Source organism: Salvelinus fontinalis, chromosome 9 (genome assembly GCF_029448725.1).
Source record: "Salvelinus fontinalis isolate EN_2023a chromosome 9, ASM2944872v1, whole genome shotgun sequence".
Taxonomy (NCBI): domain Eukaryota; kingdom Metazoa; phylum Chordata; class Actinopteri; order Salmoniformes; family Salmonidae; genus Salvelinus; species Salvelinus fontinalis.
In genome coordinates, this window is record NC_074673.1 from 20793753 (window position 1) to 20807318 (window position 13566).

Consider the following 13566-nt stretch of genomic DNA (forward strand, 5'->3'; position numbering starts at 1 on the left):
GGACCACTCTTGATACACACGGGAAACTGTTGAGCATAAAATACCCAGCAGCGTTGCAGCTCTTAACATGCTCAAACTGGTGCGCCTGGCACCTACTACCACAGCACGTTCAAAGGCACTTAAATATTTTGTCTTACCCTCTGAATTGCATACATACACAATCCATTTCTCAATTGTCTCATGGCTTAAAAGTCCTTCTTTAACCTGTCTCCTCACCTTCATCTACACTGATCGAAGTGGATTTAACAAGTGACATCAGTAAGGGATCATAGCCTTCAACTGAAATCACCTGGTCAGCCTGTCATTGAAAGAGCATGTAATGTTTTGCACACTCAGTGTTTATCGTTCCTTTTTAAACCTCTGAAATCAAACGTTAACATTTAGCTCGACTTCAAATTACTTCACCAAATCAGTGATGATAGAGCAGCTTACAAGCTATTGTTTACATGCATTGGACAGACAAGTGTAGGGTGCAAAATGCGACAAATTTTGCAGGTGGGGAGAAAGCGAAAATGGAGGAGGACGGCTGGCTTGAAGCTCTGGGCATGTTGTGATGACATGCATTATCTGAATTCGGCCGACAGAAATATACCTACGGGGGAGTGGCTTCTATTAAGGAACTTTGAATGTCTTTGAACTACTGAGAGTTGGCTTAACGTTGGACAAGCTGGCTAACAAGCTGGTGTATGCAGAGCAGCACCAGATTAAAATAGAAAAACATCTTGCATTTATGTAGGTAATGAATCCAATGTGAAACGTTCAAACTATTTCATCCTTAAATAGCATTGAAAAGGTTAATCCATTCTTCTGTAATTAAAAATCTCTCCCCAATTTCTGAATCACGCTTGTAACATCAGTAGGCTACAGTAGCCTATGCATCAGAGGGCAGGTAGTTTACACAAAGATTTTCAGCTAGCAGAAAGAGATTGGAAAAAGATTGATTGACAGAGTGAGGACCTTGAATAGGTTATGTTGCATTTTTTTGTGTGATTGAAACAAAAAATACCCTGTATGTAAAATAACGGTATTAAGCAGTTCCCGTGGTTTCAAAATAACAGTTATGTTCCAGAACAGTATAGATCACTTTCATTCCAGGTTGGGATTCCGTTCCTTGAAAAATTTAGCCATTTTTACAGTTTTCAGTTCCCTGAACTGGATCAAACCCCTGGTTTCAAATGCTGACTTTGTGGCACAAATCCAATGCAAGTTAATGGTAGCAATATCAGCATTTTCACGCTTCATGTTCAAGTCATCCTGAAGTATAAAAATGTTTTTTTTTTAATGTAAGTGTACAACTCAATGACATTATTTATAGATGATTTGGATATGAAGCGTGAAAGTGCTAATATTAGGTACCACTGACTTGCATTGGATTTGTGCCACAAATGCTAAAAATGTACCATCTGAAACAGTGGCCAGGTAAACAAAACCAAAGCATGGGTGGCTGTCATACCCTGTAAGCAGTTGATGGACAAGGTAAGGAAACATTTATTATTTACTTAATAGCAGGAACAGCACCATCTAGTAGTCAGAACCTGGTAATATCAGGATGTAGGTGTGTGTGTGGGGGGGTCCATGGGTGGCTCTGACCAGCTCATGAAACCAACACTTTACATGTCAAAGCTCTATTTTTTGTTTGAGTGTACATCGAGTCATGTTAAATGTACAGCATTTCCCTCACTTAAACAACAAATCTGCAAAAGTTGAACAATTACCGGGATGAATTTGACCAACTTATTGTTGCGCGACAAGCTCAAGTTCAGAATGGCGGTCAGTCAAAACTCTAACAATGCTGTGAAGTGCAGAGCTTTGAGGTAATGTATAGCATGTTACTGTACAGCCATTGTGTTCCAATTTAGGCACTTAGAGTCCAAATCTGCATTTATCAACCCTTATACAGGTATGAGTGTAAAGGGTAAGCACACACTCCTCTCTTCCAAATACAACCCTCTACTGCGCATGTTCCAATAAGGGTTGTCTGCTTGAGTCAAGACCATGTTAGCCCAGTGAGCTCAAGCCTAGGAATCAGGTCTGGGAATGAACACCAGCCTTCTGGACTCAGAAACACAAACCAGGCACGCCCCAAAAAAATAAAAACACACATAATGAGGCTACCCTGTGTGTATTTATAGGCAATGCTATGGGGTTAACATGTGGGTGTAGCGGAGGTTGAGGTAGGGAGAGAGAACTTTAAGTACTGGTGCTCTGGAAGTCTGTCATTATCACCAGGGTGGAGAGTAGCTCTCGAAAACCCTACTCCATATGTAGGGTTTTCAGCAGTTAGTCGCCCACATTTGGCTCCATGTGAACTACAATTCCCACGCTGTGTTTTAACATTTAGAAAAGTCTATAATCATTGTTCAAACCAGTTTGAAACATTTGCAGATACGCCCCTTATCTTTTATATCAGCGAGAAAGAATCAAATAAAAAGACAATTACTGTAGAAGTTTTGCACTGATCCACAAGCTGTGTGCCTCAAGTGGATTAACTACACTTCCTCCCCAGTTATGGCTTACACACAGGTGTCCGGAGCACGTTATATAGCTAAATAGCACAGGGGGCTGTCTATGTCTTCCGTAAACAAGAGATGTAACATGGAGATATAGTGTTAGTGTTCCCACACAGCCATAAAAGGTCTATAGTAATTTAACCTTAATTTATTGCCGATATGAAAAGATGCTGTATTTTTTTAGAAACAAAAGTAACGTAGACGATGCATGTTAATGTATAGAGCAAGCATCAGGGCTCTTCACAAAACTCCCCGGTCAGATGATACTATCATCAACAGGCGCTAAAGCAGCTAGTGTCTATGAATGGGGTAGGTGTAGAGTGGACACAGGGTAATTTTAGAGTATTAGTTGGACAGAAAAATAATATTTTTTAACTCAAAATATAAGAGATTCTATCCCCCTCCTTCCCCTGATTTTATGCATCTCTCACTCTCCTCTCCCTAGGTGTATGGGCACATAGACCAACATCCGATACACAACATTTGTCCCATCACTATACACACACACAGAGGGTGATGTCCTCACTCCCCATTGTGAGGAGGCTAGGAATGCACTGTGTACCTTCTAAGGCAGCTCCTTCATGAGGCTTGGCGTATCCCTGTCTCTTAGTGATGAAGATACAGTTGAAGTCAGAAGTTTACATACACTTAGGTTGTGTCATTAAAACTCGTTTTTCAACCACTCTACAAATTTCTTGTTAACAAACTATAGTTTTGGCAAGTCGGTTAGGACATCTATTTTGTGCATGAAAAGTAATTTTTCCAACAATTGTTTACAGACAGATTATTTCACTGTATCACAATTCCAGTGGGTCACACACCAAGTTGACTGTGCCTTTAAAAAGCTTGGAAAATTCCAGAAAATTATGTCATGGCTTTAGAAGCTTCTGATAAGCTAATTGACATAATTTGAGTCAATTGGAGGTGTACCTGTGGATATATTTCAAGGCCTAACTTCAAACTCAGTGCCTAGTTGCTTGACATCATAGGAAAATCAAAAGAAATCAGCCAAGACCTCCACAAGTCTGGTTCATCCTTAGGAGTAATTTCCAAACGCCTTAAGGTACCACGTTCATCTGTACCAACAATAGTACGCAAGTATAAACACCATGGGACCACGCAGCAGTCATACCGCTCAGGAATGAGATGTGTTCTGTCTCCTAGAGATGAACTTACTTTGATTTGCAGTTTTCACACCAATCCCAGAACCGCAAAGGACCTTGTGAAGATGCTGGAGGAAACAGGTATAAAAGTATCTATATCCACAGTAAAACGAGTCCTATATCAACATAATCTGAAAGGCCGCTCAGCAAGGAAGAAACCACTGCTCCAAAACTGCCATAAAAAAAACAGACTATGGTTTGCAACTGCACATGGGGACAAAGATAATACTTTGAAGAAATGTCCTCTGGTCTGATGAAACAAAAATAGAACTGTTTGGTCATAATGACCATTATGTTTGGAGGAAAAGGGGGGAGGCTTGCAAGCCAAAGTTAACCATCCCAACCGTGAAGTACGGGGGTGGCAGCATCATGTTGTGGGAGTGCTTTGCTGTAGGAGGGACTGGTGCACTTCACAAAATAGATGGCATCATGAGGCGGGAAATTATGTGGATATATTGAAGCAAAATCTCAAGACATCAGTCAGGAAGTTAAAGCTCGGTCGCAAATGGGTCTTCCAAATGGACAATGACCCCAAGCATACTTCCAAAGTTGTGGCAAAATGGCTTAAGGACAACAAAGTCAAGGTATTGGAGTGGCCATCACAAAGCCGTGGCCTGAATCCTATAGAAATGTTGTGGGCAGAACTGAAAAAGCATGTGTGTGAGCAAGGAGGCCTACAACCCTGACTCAGTTACACCAGCTCTGTCAGGAGGAATGGGACAAAATTCACCCAACTTAATGTGGGAAGCTTGTGGCTACCCGAAACGTTTGACCAAAGTTAAGCAATGCTACCAGATACTAATTGAGTGTATGTGAACTTCTGACCCACTGGGAATGTGATTAAAGAAATAAAAGCTGAAATAAATCATTCTGTCTGCTATTGTTCTGACATTTTAGATTCTTAAAATAAAGTGGTGATCCTAAATGACCTAAGACATGGAATTTTTACTAGGATTAAAAGTCAGGGGCTGTGAACTGAGTTTAAATGTATTTGGCTAAGGTAAACTTCCGACTTCAACTGTGTGTGTGTCCAGATGGTGTATTATTCATTTTCTCTCCTTTACAAATGCACACATGCCTCTTGAACGGGAAGAAGTGTGTTTGAGGGTGTGTGAGGGATGGGGTTAGGAGGGCCATCTTTACAGGTGTGTGTGTGTGTGTGTGTATTGACAGCAGGGTTCCAAAACTCTGCCCCCTCTAGCCCCAGGTATGAGGCTACCACTGCTACAAACAAGTGTGTGTACTAGTGATAGCAGGTACAAGGGCAAATGGAAAGAAAAGCCACTCAACAAAGACCAACATGTACACACACGCCCCACATAGGACCCAACCCACATACTGTGTCTGGACACTTGTATGGTTGTGTTTGCATGTTATATTTCTAGTATTGATGTTTCAACCACTTCAACAGGCTTCATCGTGGTGTGTGCAATGTTGTTGTAGTTATGTTGAATGGTTGACTCCTACTGCACTACACTTATCAGCATTCAGAACTAAGGGAAAAGGGAACTCCCAGATGAGTTGTCTCATTGTGTAGGCAGTGTGTGTGTGATCACCTGAAGAGTATGGGACAGTCCTCTAAATCTCTCATGTCAGCAGCCACACCTTACATCTTTCTAAAGTTAGTTATGAAGTTCGAAGTCCTTACAACACAGGATTTGAAAAAGTTGACTCAGCTACAGTGAAGAGTAAGTATTTATTTTCCACCTTGCAGAATAGGCCCACCATTCAATAACACCATCGCATGTACCATTGATAAAATACCCAAGACTTGGTGAAAAACTATCAAGTTAGCTCATTTGGCAATACAGTTGATAATGAACAAAACTACCAGTATACACACACACTTGTTGATCATCATAGTAATAGTTCGGAAAGCTATCCATGATAGCCTACTCACGGCTTTTGGTGCTCCTCCACGCCTTAGTAGCAACAAACTCGTGGTAGACAGCGAAAGCTCCCAGCATCAGCAGAACTATGAACAGCAGATGTTTCCCACTCCGTCTCAGTTTCTTCAGCGGGAAGAAAGACTTGACCATGTTGATTGATCTCCCTGCTGCTTGCTCCCGGGGACCCAGTCAGTGAATTTGGCGGCTTTGTTCGTTCGGCAAAGTTGGACCAGGCTGACCGCCCGTCAGTCTCGCAACCCCGTTCGCGATACACCGCCGGCGACCCCAACACTCCCACCTCCCGATGGTGGCGAGGTGACTTATTTCATCCCGTAAATAACCCGGCAGGCTCCGGCTTTGAGTTTGCTTTGACTCGAGCGCTGTGTTGAATTTACCCCTGTTTAATCGAGTCGAGACTGTCTGTTGGGTTGGCTGACTACTACTAAGCTACATATCGAACTAAACAAAAATCCTAGCAACCCCGCACTGTTTTCTGTCACCTCCTCGCTTCACTGCGCAAACACAAACAGAACAAGCATATAAGCACCCGCTCAGAGAGAGATTTATGGGTGGGGTTACGTGGCCACGCCCGTGTCGTATCGCAGCCAGTGGCCCAGGTAGTAGGTTACGACTAGATGGATGCAGATTTTGTAACCATAACTATTTTCCTAACCTTAACCTAATTCTTCTAATCTGCTACGAAAAGTCAAATCAGGTAGAAATCTGGGAGAGGCTATACGGACACGCCTGGTGCCCAAATTGATGACGTGTGTCGCGCAGCTGAGAGTCGAGTGGAGACGAATGGATTAGGTTTAGTCAGTTGTCCTGAGCCATTCCCAGCTAGCTAATTTATGCTGGAAACAATAGCATGGCGCTAGTTAAAACTTGTAAAATAAAGTGCTTATTTCGATGGGCGAGGTAGAAATAACTTGTAGTATTGGTTACCACCTGGAAGTCACCTTGACATGACATGCTAATTGGCTAATGTAACAGCATGCTGGTGTGAGTGACCAGTGCAAGTGTTGTATTCAAGTGTAGCCAGCAGATTCGACCACTTGTTTACAGCTGCACTAGGGTCTGACAGCATGACTAGATTAAGCCAATGGGGAGCTTGGAAATGCGTTGTACTCTGTACTGATTTTTCTCTTTATCCCAACTGTTACGCCGAGAAGATTGAACTAGCAGCCTTTCAAAAGGTGCTCCTTAAGGCAACCCGCGCACATTCATCCAAACACCTACGTTTATTGTAATGATATTCTGCTATTGTTATTAGGCCTACACAAAATCAAATCAAATGTATGTCACATACACATGGTTAGCAGGTGTTAATGCAAGTGTAGCGAAATGCTTGTGCTTCTAGTTCCGACCATGCAGTAATATCTAACAAGTAATATAACCTAACAATTTCACAACAACTACCTTATACACAAAAGTGTAAAGGAATGAATACGAATATGTACATAAAGATATATAAATGAGTGATGGCCAAACGGCATAGGCAAGATGCAGTAGATGGTATAGAGTACAGTATATACATATGAGATGAGTAATATAGGGTATGAAAACATATAAAGCGGCATTGTTTAAAGTGGCGTGATACATTACATCAAGATGGCAAGATGCAGTAGATGGTATAGCGTACAGTATATACATATGAGATGAGTAATGTAGGGTATGAGAACGTTATATAAAGTGGCATTGTTTAAAGTGGCTAGTGATACATTTAATTACATCAAGATGGCAAGATGCAGTAGATGGTATAGCGTACAGTATATACATATGAGATGAGTAATGTAGGGTAAGTAAACATTAAATAATATATAGTTGCTAGTGGTAAATTTATTACATCAATTTCCCATTATTAAAGTGGCTGGAGTTGAGTCAGTATGTTGGCAGCAGCCACTCAATGTTAGCGATGGCTGTTTAACAGTCTGATGGCCTTGAGATAGAAGCTGTTTTTCAGTCTCTCGGGCCCCGCTTTGATGCACCTGTACTGACCTTGCCTTCTGGATGATAGCGGGGTGAACAGGCAGTGGCTCAGGTGGTTGTTGTCCTTGATGATCTTTTTGGCCTTCCTGTGACATCGGGTTGTGTAGGTGTCCTGGAGGGCAGGTAGTTTGCACCCGGTGATGCGTTGTGCAGACCTCACTACCCCCTGGAGAGCCTTACGGTTATGGGCGGACCAGCTGCCGTACCAGGCGGTGATACAGCCCGACAGGATGCTCTCGATTGTGCATCTGTAAAAGTTTGTGAGTGTTTTTGGTGACAACCAGAATTTCTTCACCCTCCTGAGGTTGAAGAGGCGCTGCTGCGCCTTCTTCACCACGCTGTCTGTGGGTGAACCATTTGTTTGTCTGTGATGTGTACGCCGAGGAACTTAAATCTCTCCACCCTCTCCACTACTGTCTCCATTACTAGCCTGAATTGATGCATTCAATGCTGTCTGAGGCACCTCGGTCTCAGCCTTGGCAAAATGTACATGTTCTTGTCTAACCACAATGCAATTTGGAGCCACCAACTGGTTTCAAGTCAATTAGCAATTTTTTATGTGGCTATTAAATAATGCTGTAATAGCCTATAGTTTTCTGGCATTTTGTGTTAATTGTAATAGGCTCACATTTTACCAATACAGGGTACCCCCACTATTTATTTTGCTGGGACACCACACTGGACCAGCTTACTTTCACCCCTAGTTCTCCGTAAACAAGTGCTGTAATATGGAGATATGGCTGTGTGGGAACACTAACCCTAACAAGGTGTGTATCAATTTAAGCTTTTGTTTTTTGAAGATTATTTCTGGCTGATATGAAAGATAAGGTCTCTATGCTTCCAAAACCGTACTGCAAGCGATGCATGTTAATGTTCAGACCGATCATTTGGGATCTTAAAATTCCCCCGACAGAAGAAACCTTCATCCAATTAATCTTATGTGAAATGTAATGGAACTGCGGCTTTTGTGGAGCGATGGGTAACGCTTCGTGGTTGACTGTTGTTGATGTGTGCAGAGGGTCCCTGGTTCGCGCCCGTGTCGGGGCGAGGGGACGACGTAAAGTTATACTGTTACATTGATGCTGTTGACCCGGATCACTGGTTGCTGCGGAAAAGGAGGAGGTTGAAAGGGGGGTGAGTGTAACGGATGTGAAATGGCTAGCTAGTTAGCGGGTACGCGCTAGTAGCATTTCAATCAGTTACGTCACTTGCTCTGAGACTTAAGTAGTGTTGCCCCTTGCTTTGCAAGGGCCGCGGCTTTTGTGGAGCGATGGGTAACGACGCTTCGTGGTTGACTGTTGTTGATGTGTGCAGAGGGTCCCTGGTTCGCGCCCGTGTCGGGGCGAGGGGACGACGTAAAGTTATACTGTTACACATGCGGGTTGTATCCTTAGCTCCCGATGAGTAACTGCGCCCCCCTAACACACTTGATTTAAATAACCAACTCATCATCAAACTTTGATTATTTGAAGCAGATGTGTAGTGCTGGGGCAAAACATTTAATATCAGCCCAGGGTGACAACTAATGCGCATTTACTGCTTTTGTAGTCCGATAAAAAATTGAATGATTCTGAACACTCACAAGTTCCAACTTCGGCAGACACGTTTCTAGCCACTAGCATAAAATATCTATTTAGGACGACTGACTGAACTGAATCCGTTCTTCCCCAGTTATCTCTCGATGCACGACATACGCCATCAATGTTGGGACCAGGTGTGTAATTTTCCGACTTGCTAACTGGCGGTAGTTATACACGTGCCATGTTTAACGAATCAGCAATTCGGACATTTCCGAGTTTCCTATGCCGCGTTCAAGTGCTAGTCGGAACATGTCTGAGTTGCTAACTGGTTGGGCACGGCACATGTGTAAATACAACCATATAGCAAGTCGGAAATGTCCAACAAGCATAACAACGCAGCATATGAGTGTAAACCCACAGTGTGATATACATCCGCCATAACCTCCTCCCCAGTCTATTGCGCATATAATGCTGCGTTCAGAAACAAGTGAGAATATGGTATTTACCCACACGCCTGGGAAAAAACATATGGACGCTCTTATAGCTGGTAATTACTAGTGGGAAGCTCTTATCACTGCGCTCCGACTCCTCCCGCATGCGGACCTCTGACGTCACCTACGAAGATAATGACTTCGATAACAGCATTTTCGGGAGTTAAATGCAACAACAAAATATGATATATAAAAAGTAATCTAATATGGTTCTTGAACACTATAATTTTTTTACAAGCATCATAGATGTACTTTTAGTTTATGGTTGATGCAGCTTGTTGGCCATTAGCGTTTCTCAATGAGTTCAAAGCATGTTAATGCAACCAACTGGTACTAACGACTTCACAACTGGTAATGACCACCTTCCCAATCTTATCAACGCAGCATAAACCTATTCAAAATTGGCTTTAGTGAGTAATGTTTGACAATTTTAGCCAATCACACGACTGCAAGGCGTGGCTCTGTGCTTATGGTGTGCAGTGATTTGGGGGAAGGTTCGGGGGAATGTGTTGTGGGAAATGATTGGTTTAATCGCTTAACCTACCAACCAATGAGGGGATTCGATTACGATGCTCCGGGTTGTAATCTGTGCCACCTAATTATATTGTCAACAAGGCAGCAAACATGGTGCGTCTTCAGAAACATGTATTTTCCATAAAGTATATGTTCAAAATGTTAAACTAGTTTTACCTGGTTAGGGAGATTAAGGACGTAGGCCTATGCGTTTTTATCACGAGAGCAAATACTTTTACAGAGATTACATCTGACATGATCTTGATCTTGATTCTGATCTGTTTCTTTTCAAACCTTTTGTTAGTCTAGCAGAGAGAGAGGGTGAGTGTGTTGTATGTTTGTGAGAGTGTAGGCTAAAGACTGACCCTCCTTTATATCTGAATATTTGGCATAGGAGTGGACAGTGGTGTAAAGTACTTAAGTAAAAATACTTTCAAGTGCTGTTAAAGTAGTTTTTTGAGGGTATCTGTACTTTTCATATTTTTGACAACTTTTACGTTTACTTCTCTACATTTCTGAAGAAAATCATGTACTTTTTACTGCATATATTTTCCTTGACATGCAAAAGTACTTTTTGTATGCTAAGAAGGATAGAAACATTTCCCAATTTTGTCACATGCGCCGAATACAACAGGTACAGTAGACCTTACCATGAAATGCTTACTTACAAGCCCTTAACCAACAATGCAGTTTTGAGAAAATAGAATTAAGAAAATATTTACTAAATAAACTAAAAGAAACACAATAAAATAACAATAATGAGGCTATATACAGGGGTACCGGTTCTGAGTCATTGTGTAGGGGTACAGGTTAGTCGAGGTAATTTGTACATGTAGATAAGGGTAAAGTGACTATGCATAGATAATAAACAGCGAGTAGCAGCAGTGTAAAAACAAAAGTACTGCAAATAGCCATTTTGATTAATTGTTCAACAGTCTTGGGGGTAGAAGCTGTCTTTTGGACCTAGACTTAGCGCTCTGGTACCGCTTGCCGTGCACCAGCAGAAAGAACAGTGTATGACTTGGGTGACGAGTCTTTGACAATTTTTGGGCCTTCCTCTGAAACCGCCTAGTATATAGGTCCTGGATGGCAGGAAGTGATGTACTGGGCCGTACGCACTACCCTCTGTGGCGCCGAGAAGTTGGATGCCGAGAAGTTGCCATACCAGGCGGTGATGCAACCGGTCAGAATGCTCTCGATGTTGCAGCTGTAGAAATGTTTGAGATTCTGGGGACCTATACCAAATCTTTTCAGTCTTCTTTATTTATTTTTATTTATTTATTTTACCCTTTTTTCTCCCCAATTTCGTGGTATCCAATTGGTAGTAGTTACAGTCTTTTCTCATCGCTGCAACTCCCGTACGGACTCGGGAGAGGCGAAGGTCGAGAGCCATGCGTCCTCCGAAACACAACCCAACCTAGTCGCACTGCTTCTTGACACAATGCACATCCAACCCGGAAGCCAGCCTCACCAATGTGTCAGAGGAAACTCTGTACACCTGGCAACCTGGTCAGCGTGCACTGCGCCCGGCCCGCCACAGGAGTCGCTAGTGTGTGATGAGACAAGGATATCCCTGCCTGCCAAACCCTCCCTAACATGGACGATGCTGGCCCAATTGTGTGTCGCCCCATGGACCTCCCGATCGCGGCCGGCTGCGACAGAGCCTGGGCTCGAACCCAGAATCTCTGGTGGCACAGCTAGCCTTAGGGAGGCCTCTTTTCAGAGGCACCACCCGGGAGGCCTCTTTTCAGTCTTCTGAGGGGGAAAAGACATTGTCGTGCCCTCTTCCCGACTTTTTTGGTGTGATTGGACCATGATAGTTTGTTGGTGATGTGGACACCAAGGATCTTGAAACTCTCGACCCGCTCAACTACCCCATCGAGGTGAATGGGGGTGTGTTCGGCCCTTCTTTTCCTGTAGTCCACGATCATCTCCTTTGTCTTGCTCACGTTGAAGGAGAGGTTGTTGTCCTGGCACCACATTGCCAGGTCTCTGACATCCTCCCTATAAGCTGTCTCATCGTTGTCGGTGATCAGGCCTACCACTGTGTTGTCAGCAAACTTAATGATGGTGTTGGAGTCGTGCTTGGCCATGCAGTCGTGGGTGAACAGGAGGGGACTAAGCATGCACCCCTGAGGGGCCCCCGTGTTGAGGATCAGCATGGCAGATGTGTTGTTGCCTACCTTTACCAACTGAGGGTGGCCCGTCAGGAAGTCCATGATCCAGTTGCAGAGGTAGGTGTTTAGTCCAAGAGTCCTTGGCGTAGTGATGAGCTTTGTGGGCAATATGGTGAATGCTGAGCTGTAGTCAATGAACAAAATTCTCACATAGGTATTCCTTTGGTCCAGATGGGAAAGGGCAGTGTGGAGTGCAATTGAGATTGCGTCATCTGTGGATCTGTTGGGACAGTATGCGAATTGGAGTGGGTCTAGGGTTTCCGGGATGATGGTGTTGATGTGATCCATGACCAGCCTTTCAAAGCACTTCATGGCTACTGACGTGAGTGCTACGAGGCGGTAGTCATTTAGGCAGGTTACCTTTGCTTTTTTGGGCACAGGGACTATGGTGGTCTGCTTGAAACACATAGGTATTGCAGACTTGGTCAGGCACAGGTTGAAATGTCAGTGAAGACACTTGCTAGTTGGTCAGTGCATGCTCTGAGTACACATCCTGGTAGTCATTCTGGTCCTGTGAATGTTGACCTGTTTAAAGGTATTGCTCACGGAAATTCACGCACTTATCAAGAGAACATCCCTGGGCATCCCTACTGCTTCTGATGTGGCGGACTCATTAAAGTCAAATGCGTCATTTGTAAATGATGTCTGAGTGTTGGAGTGTGCCCCTGGCTAGCTGTAAAAAAATATATATATATATATTTTTTTTTAAAGACGATTGTGCTGTCTGATTTGCTTAATATAAGCACTTTGACATGACTTATACTTTGATACTTAGGTATATTTTTGCAATTACATTTGCTTTTACTCACATAGCATTTTACTGGGTGACTTTCAGTTGAGTCATTATTTATTAAGGTATCTTTACTCAAGTATTACCATTTGGTGCTTTTTCGACCACTGGAGAAGTTATTGTATGGTCAAGTTAATGTATCCGGAAGCATCACGCCTGGTCCTGTTCAGTGTTTTGTTGTCATAGTCAAACAATGTGGCAGGCTGGCAGCTCTATCGCTAGGGATTGAATAGCTTATGTCAGAGTGTGTGGCAGCCTGTGTTCATCAGAAGAGTCAGTGTCTGTAAGATGACACTGCGGATGGCCCTGCCTTGGCGCCCAGTAACCCAGTGTGTGTGTTACCCAGCAGTGACCCTGCAATGGGGAGACAAATCCGACGTTCAAGCCTTGGATAGGCCGTCTTTAAGTCTTCATACAGAAGTCCTTGTATACAAGGTTATAAGAGCATATAGAAAATAAAAACCATAACTGAAGTAGCTACAATATTGAATTAATTCCGTAGAAACCTGTCCTCTTTTACATTG

General features: G+C 43.1%; 2 protein-coding genes across 3 annotated transcripts in view; one reads left to right on the forward strand and one right to left on the reverse strand.

The window, feature by feature from the left end:
• b4galnt3b (beta-1,4-N-acetyl-galactosaminyl transferase 3b) overlaps positions 1 to 7545 on the reverse strand; it is a 41194-nt gene extending 33649 nt beyond the window's left edge. Inside the window, exon 1 of the mRNA XM_055933716.1 lies at positions 5574 to 7545. Within this exon, the coding sequence (XP_055789691.1) occupies positions 5574 to 5712 (139 nt within the window). The 5' untranslated portion in view covers positions 5713 to 7545. The remainder of the gene's footprint in view (positions 1 to 5573) is intronic.
• Positions 7546 to 8225: 680 nt separating this feature from the next.
• ddx11 (DEAD/H (Asp-Glu-Ala-Asp/His) box helicase 11) overlaps positions 8226 to 13566 on the forward strand; it is a 36418-nt gene continuing 31077 nt past the window's right edge. For both annotated transcript variants that reach the window (XM_055933717.1, XM_055933718.1), the window contains exon 1: positions 8226 to 8318. In XM_055933717.1, coding sequence (XP_055789692.1) covers positions 8280 to 8318 — 39 coding nt within the window. In that variant the 5' untranslated portion in view covers positions 8226 to 8279. The remainder of the gene's footprint in view (positions 8319 to 13566) is intronic.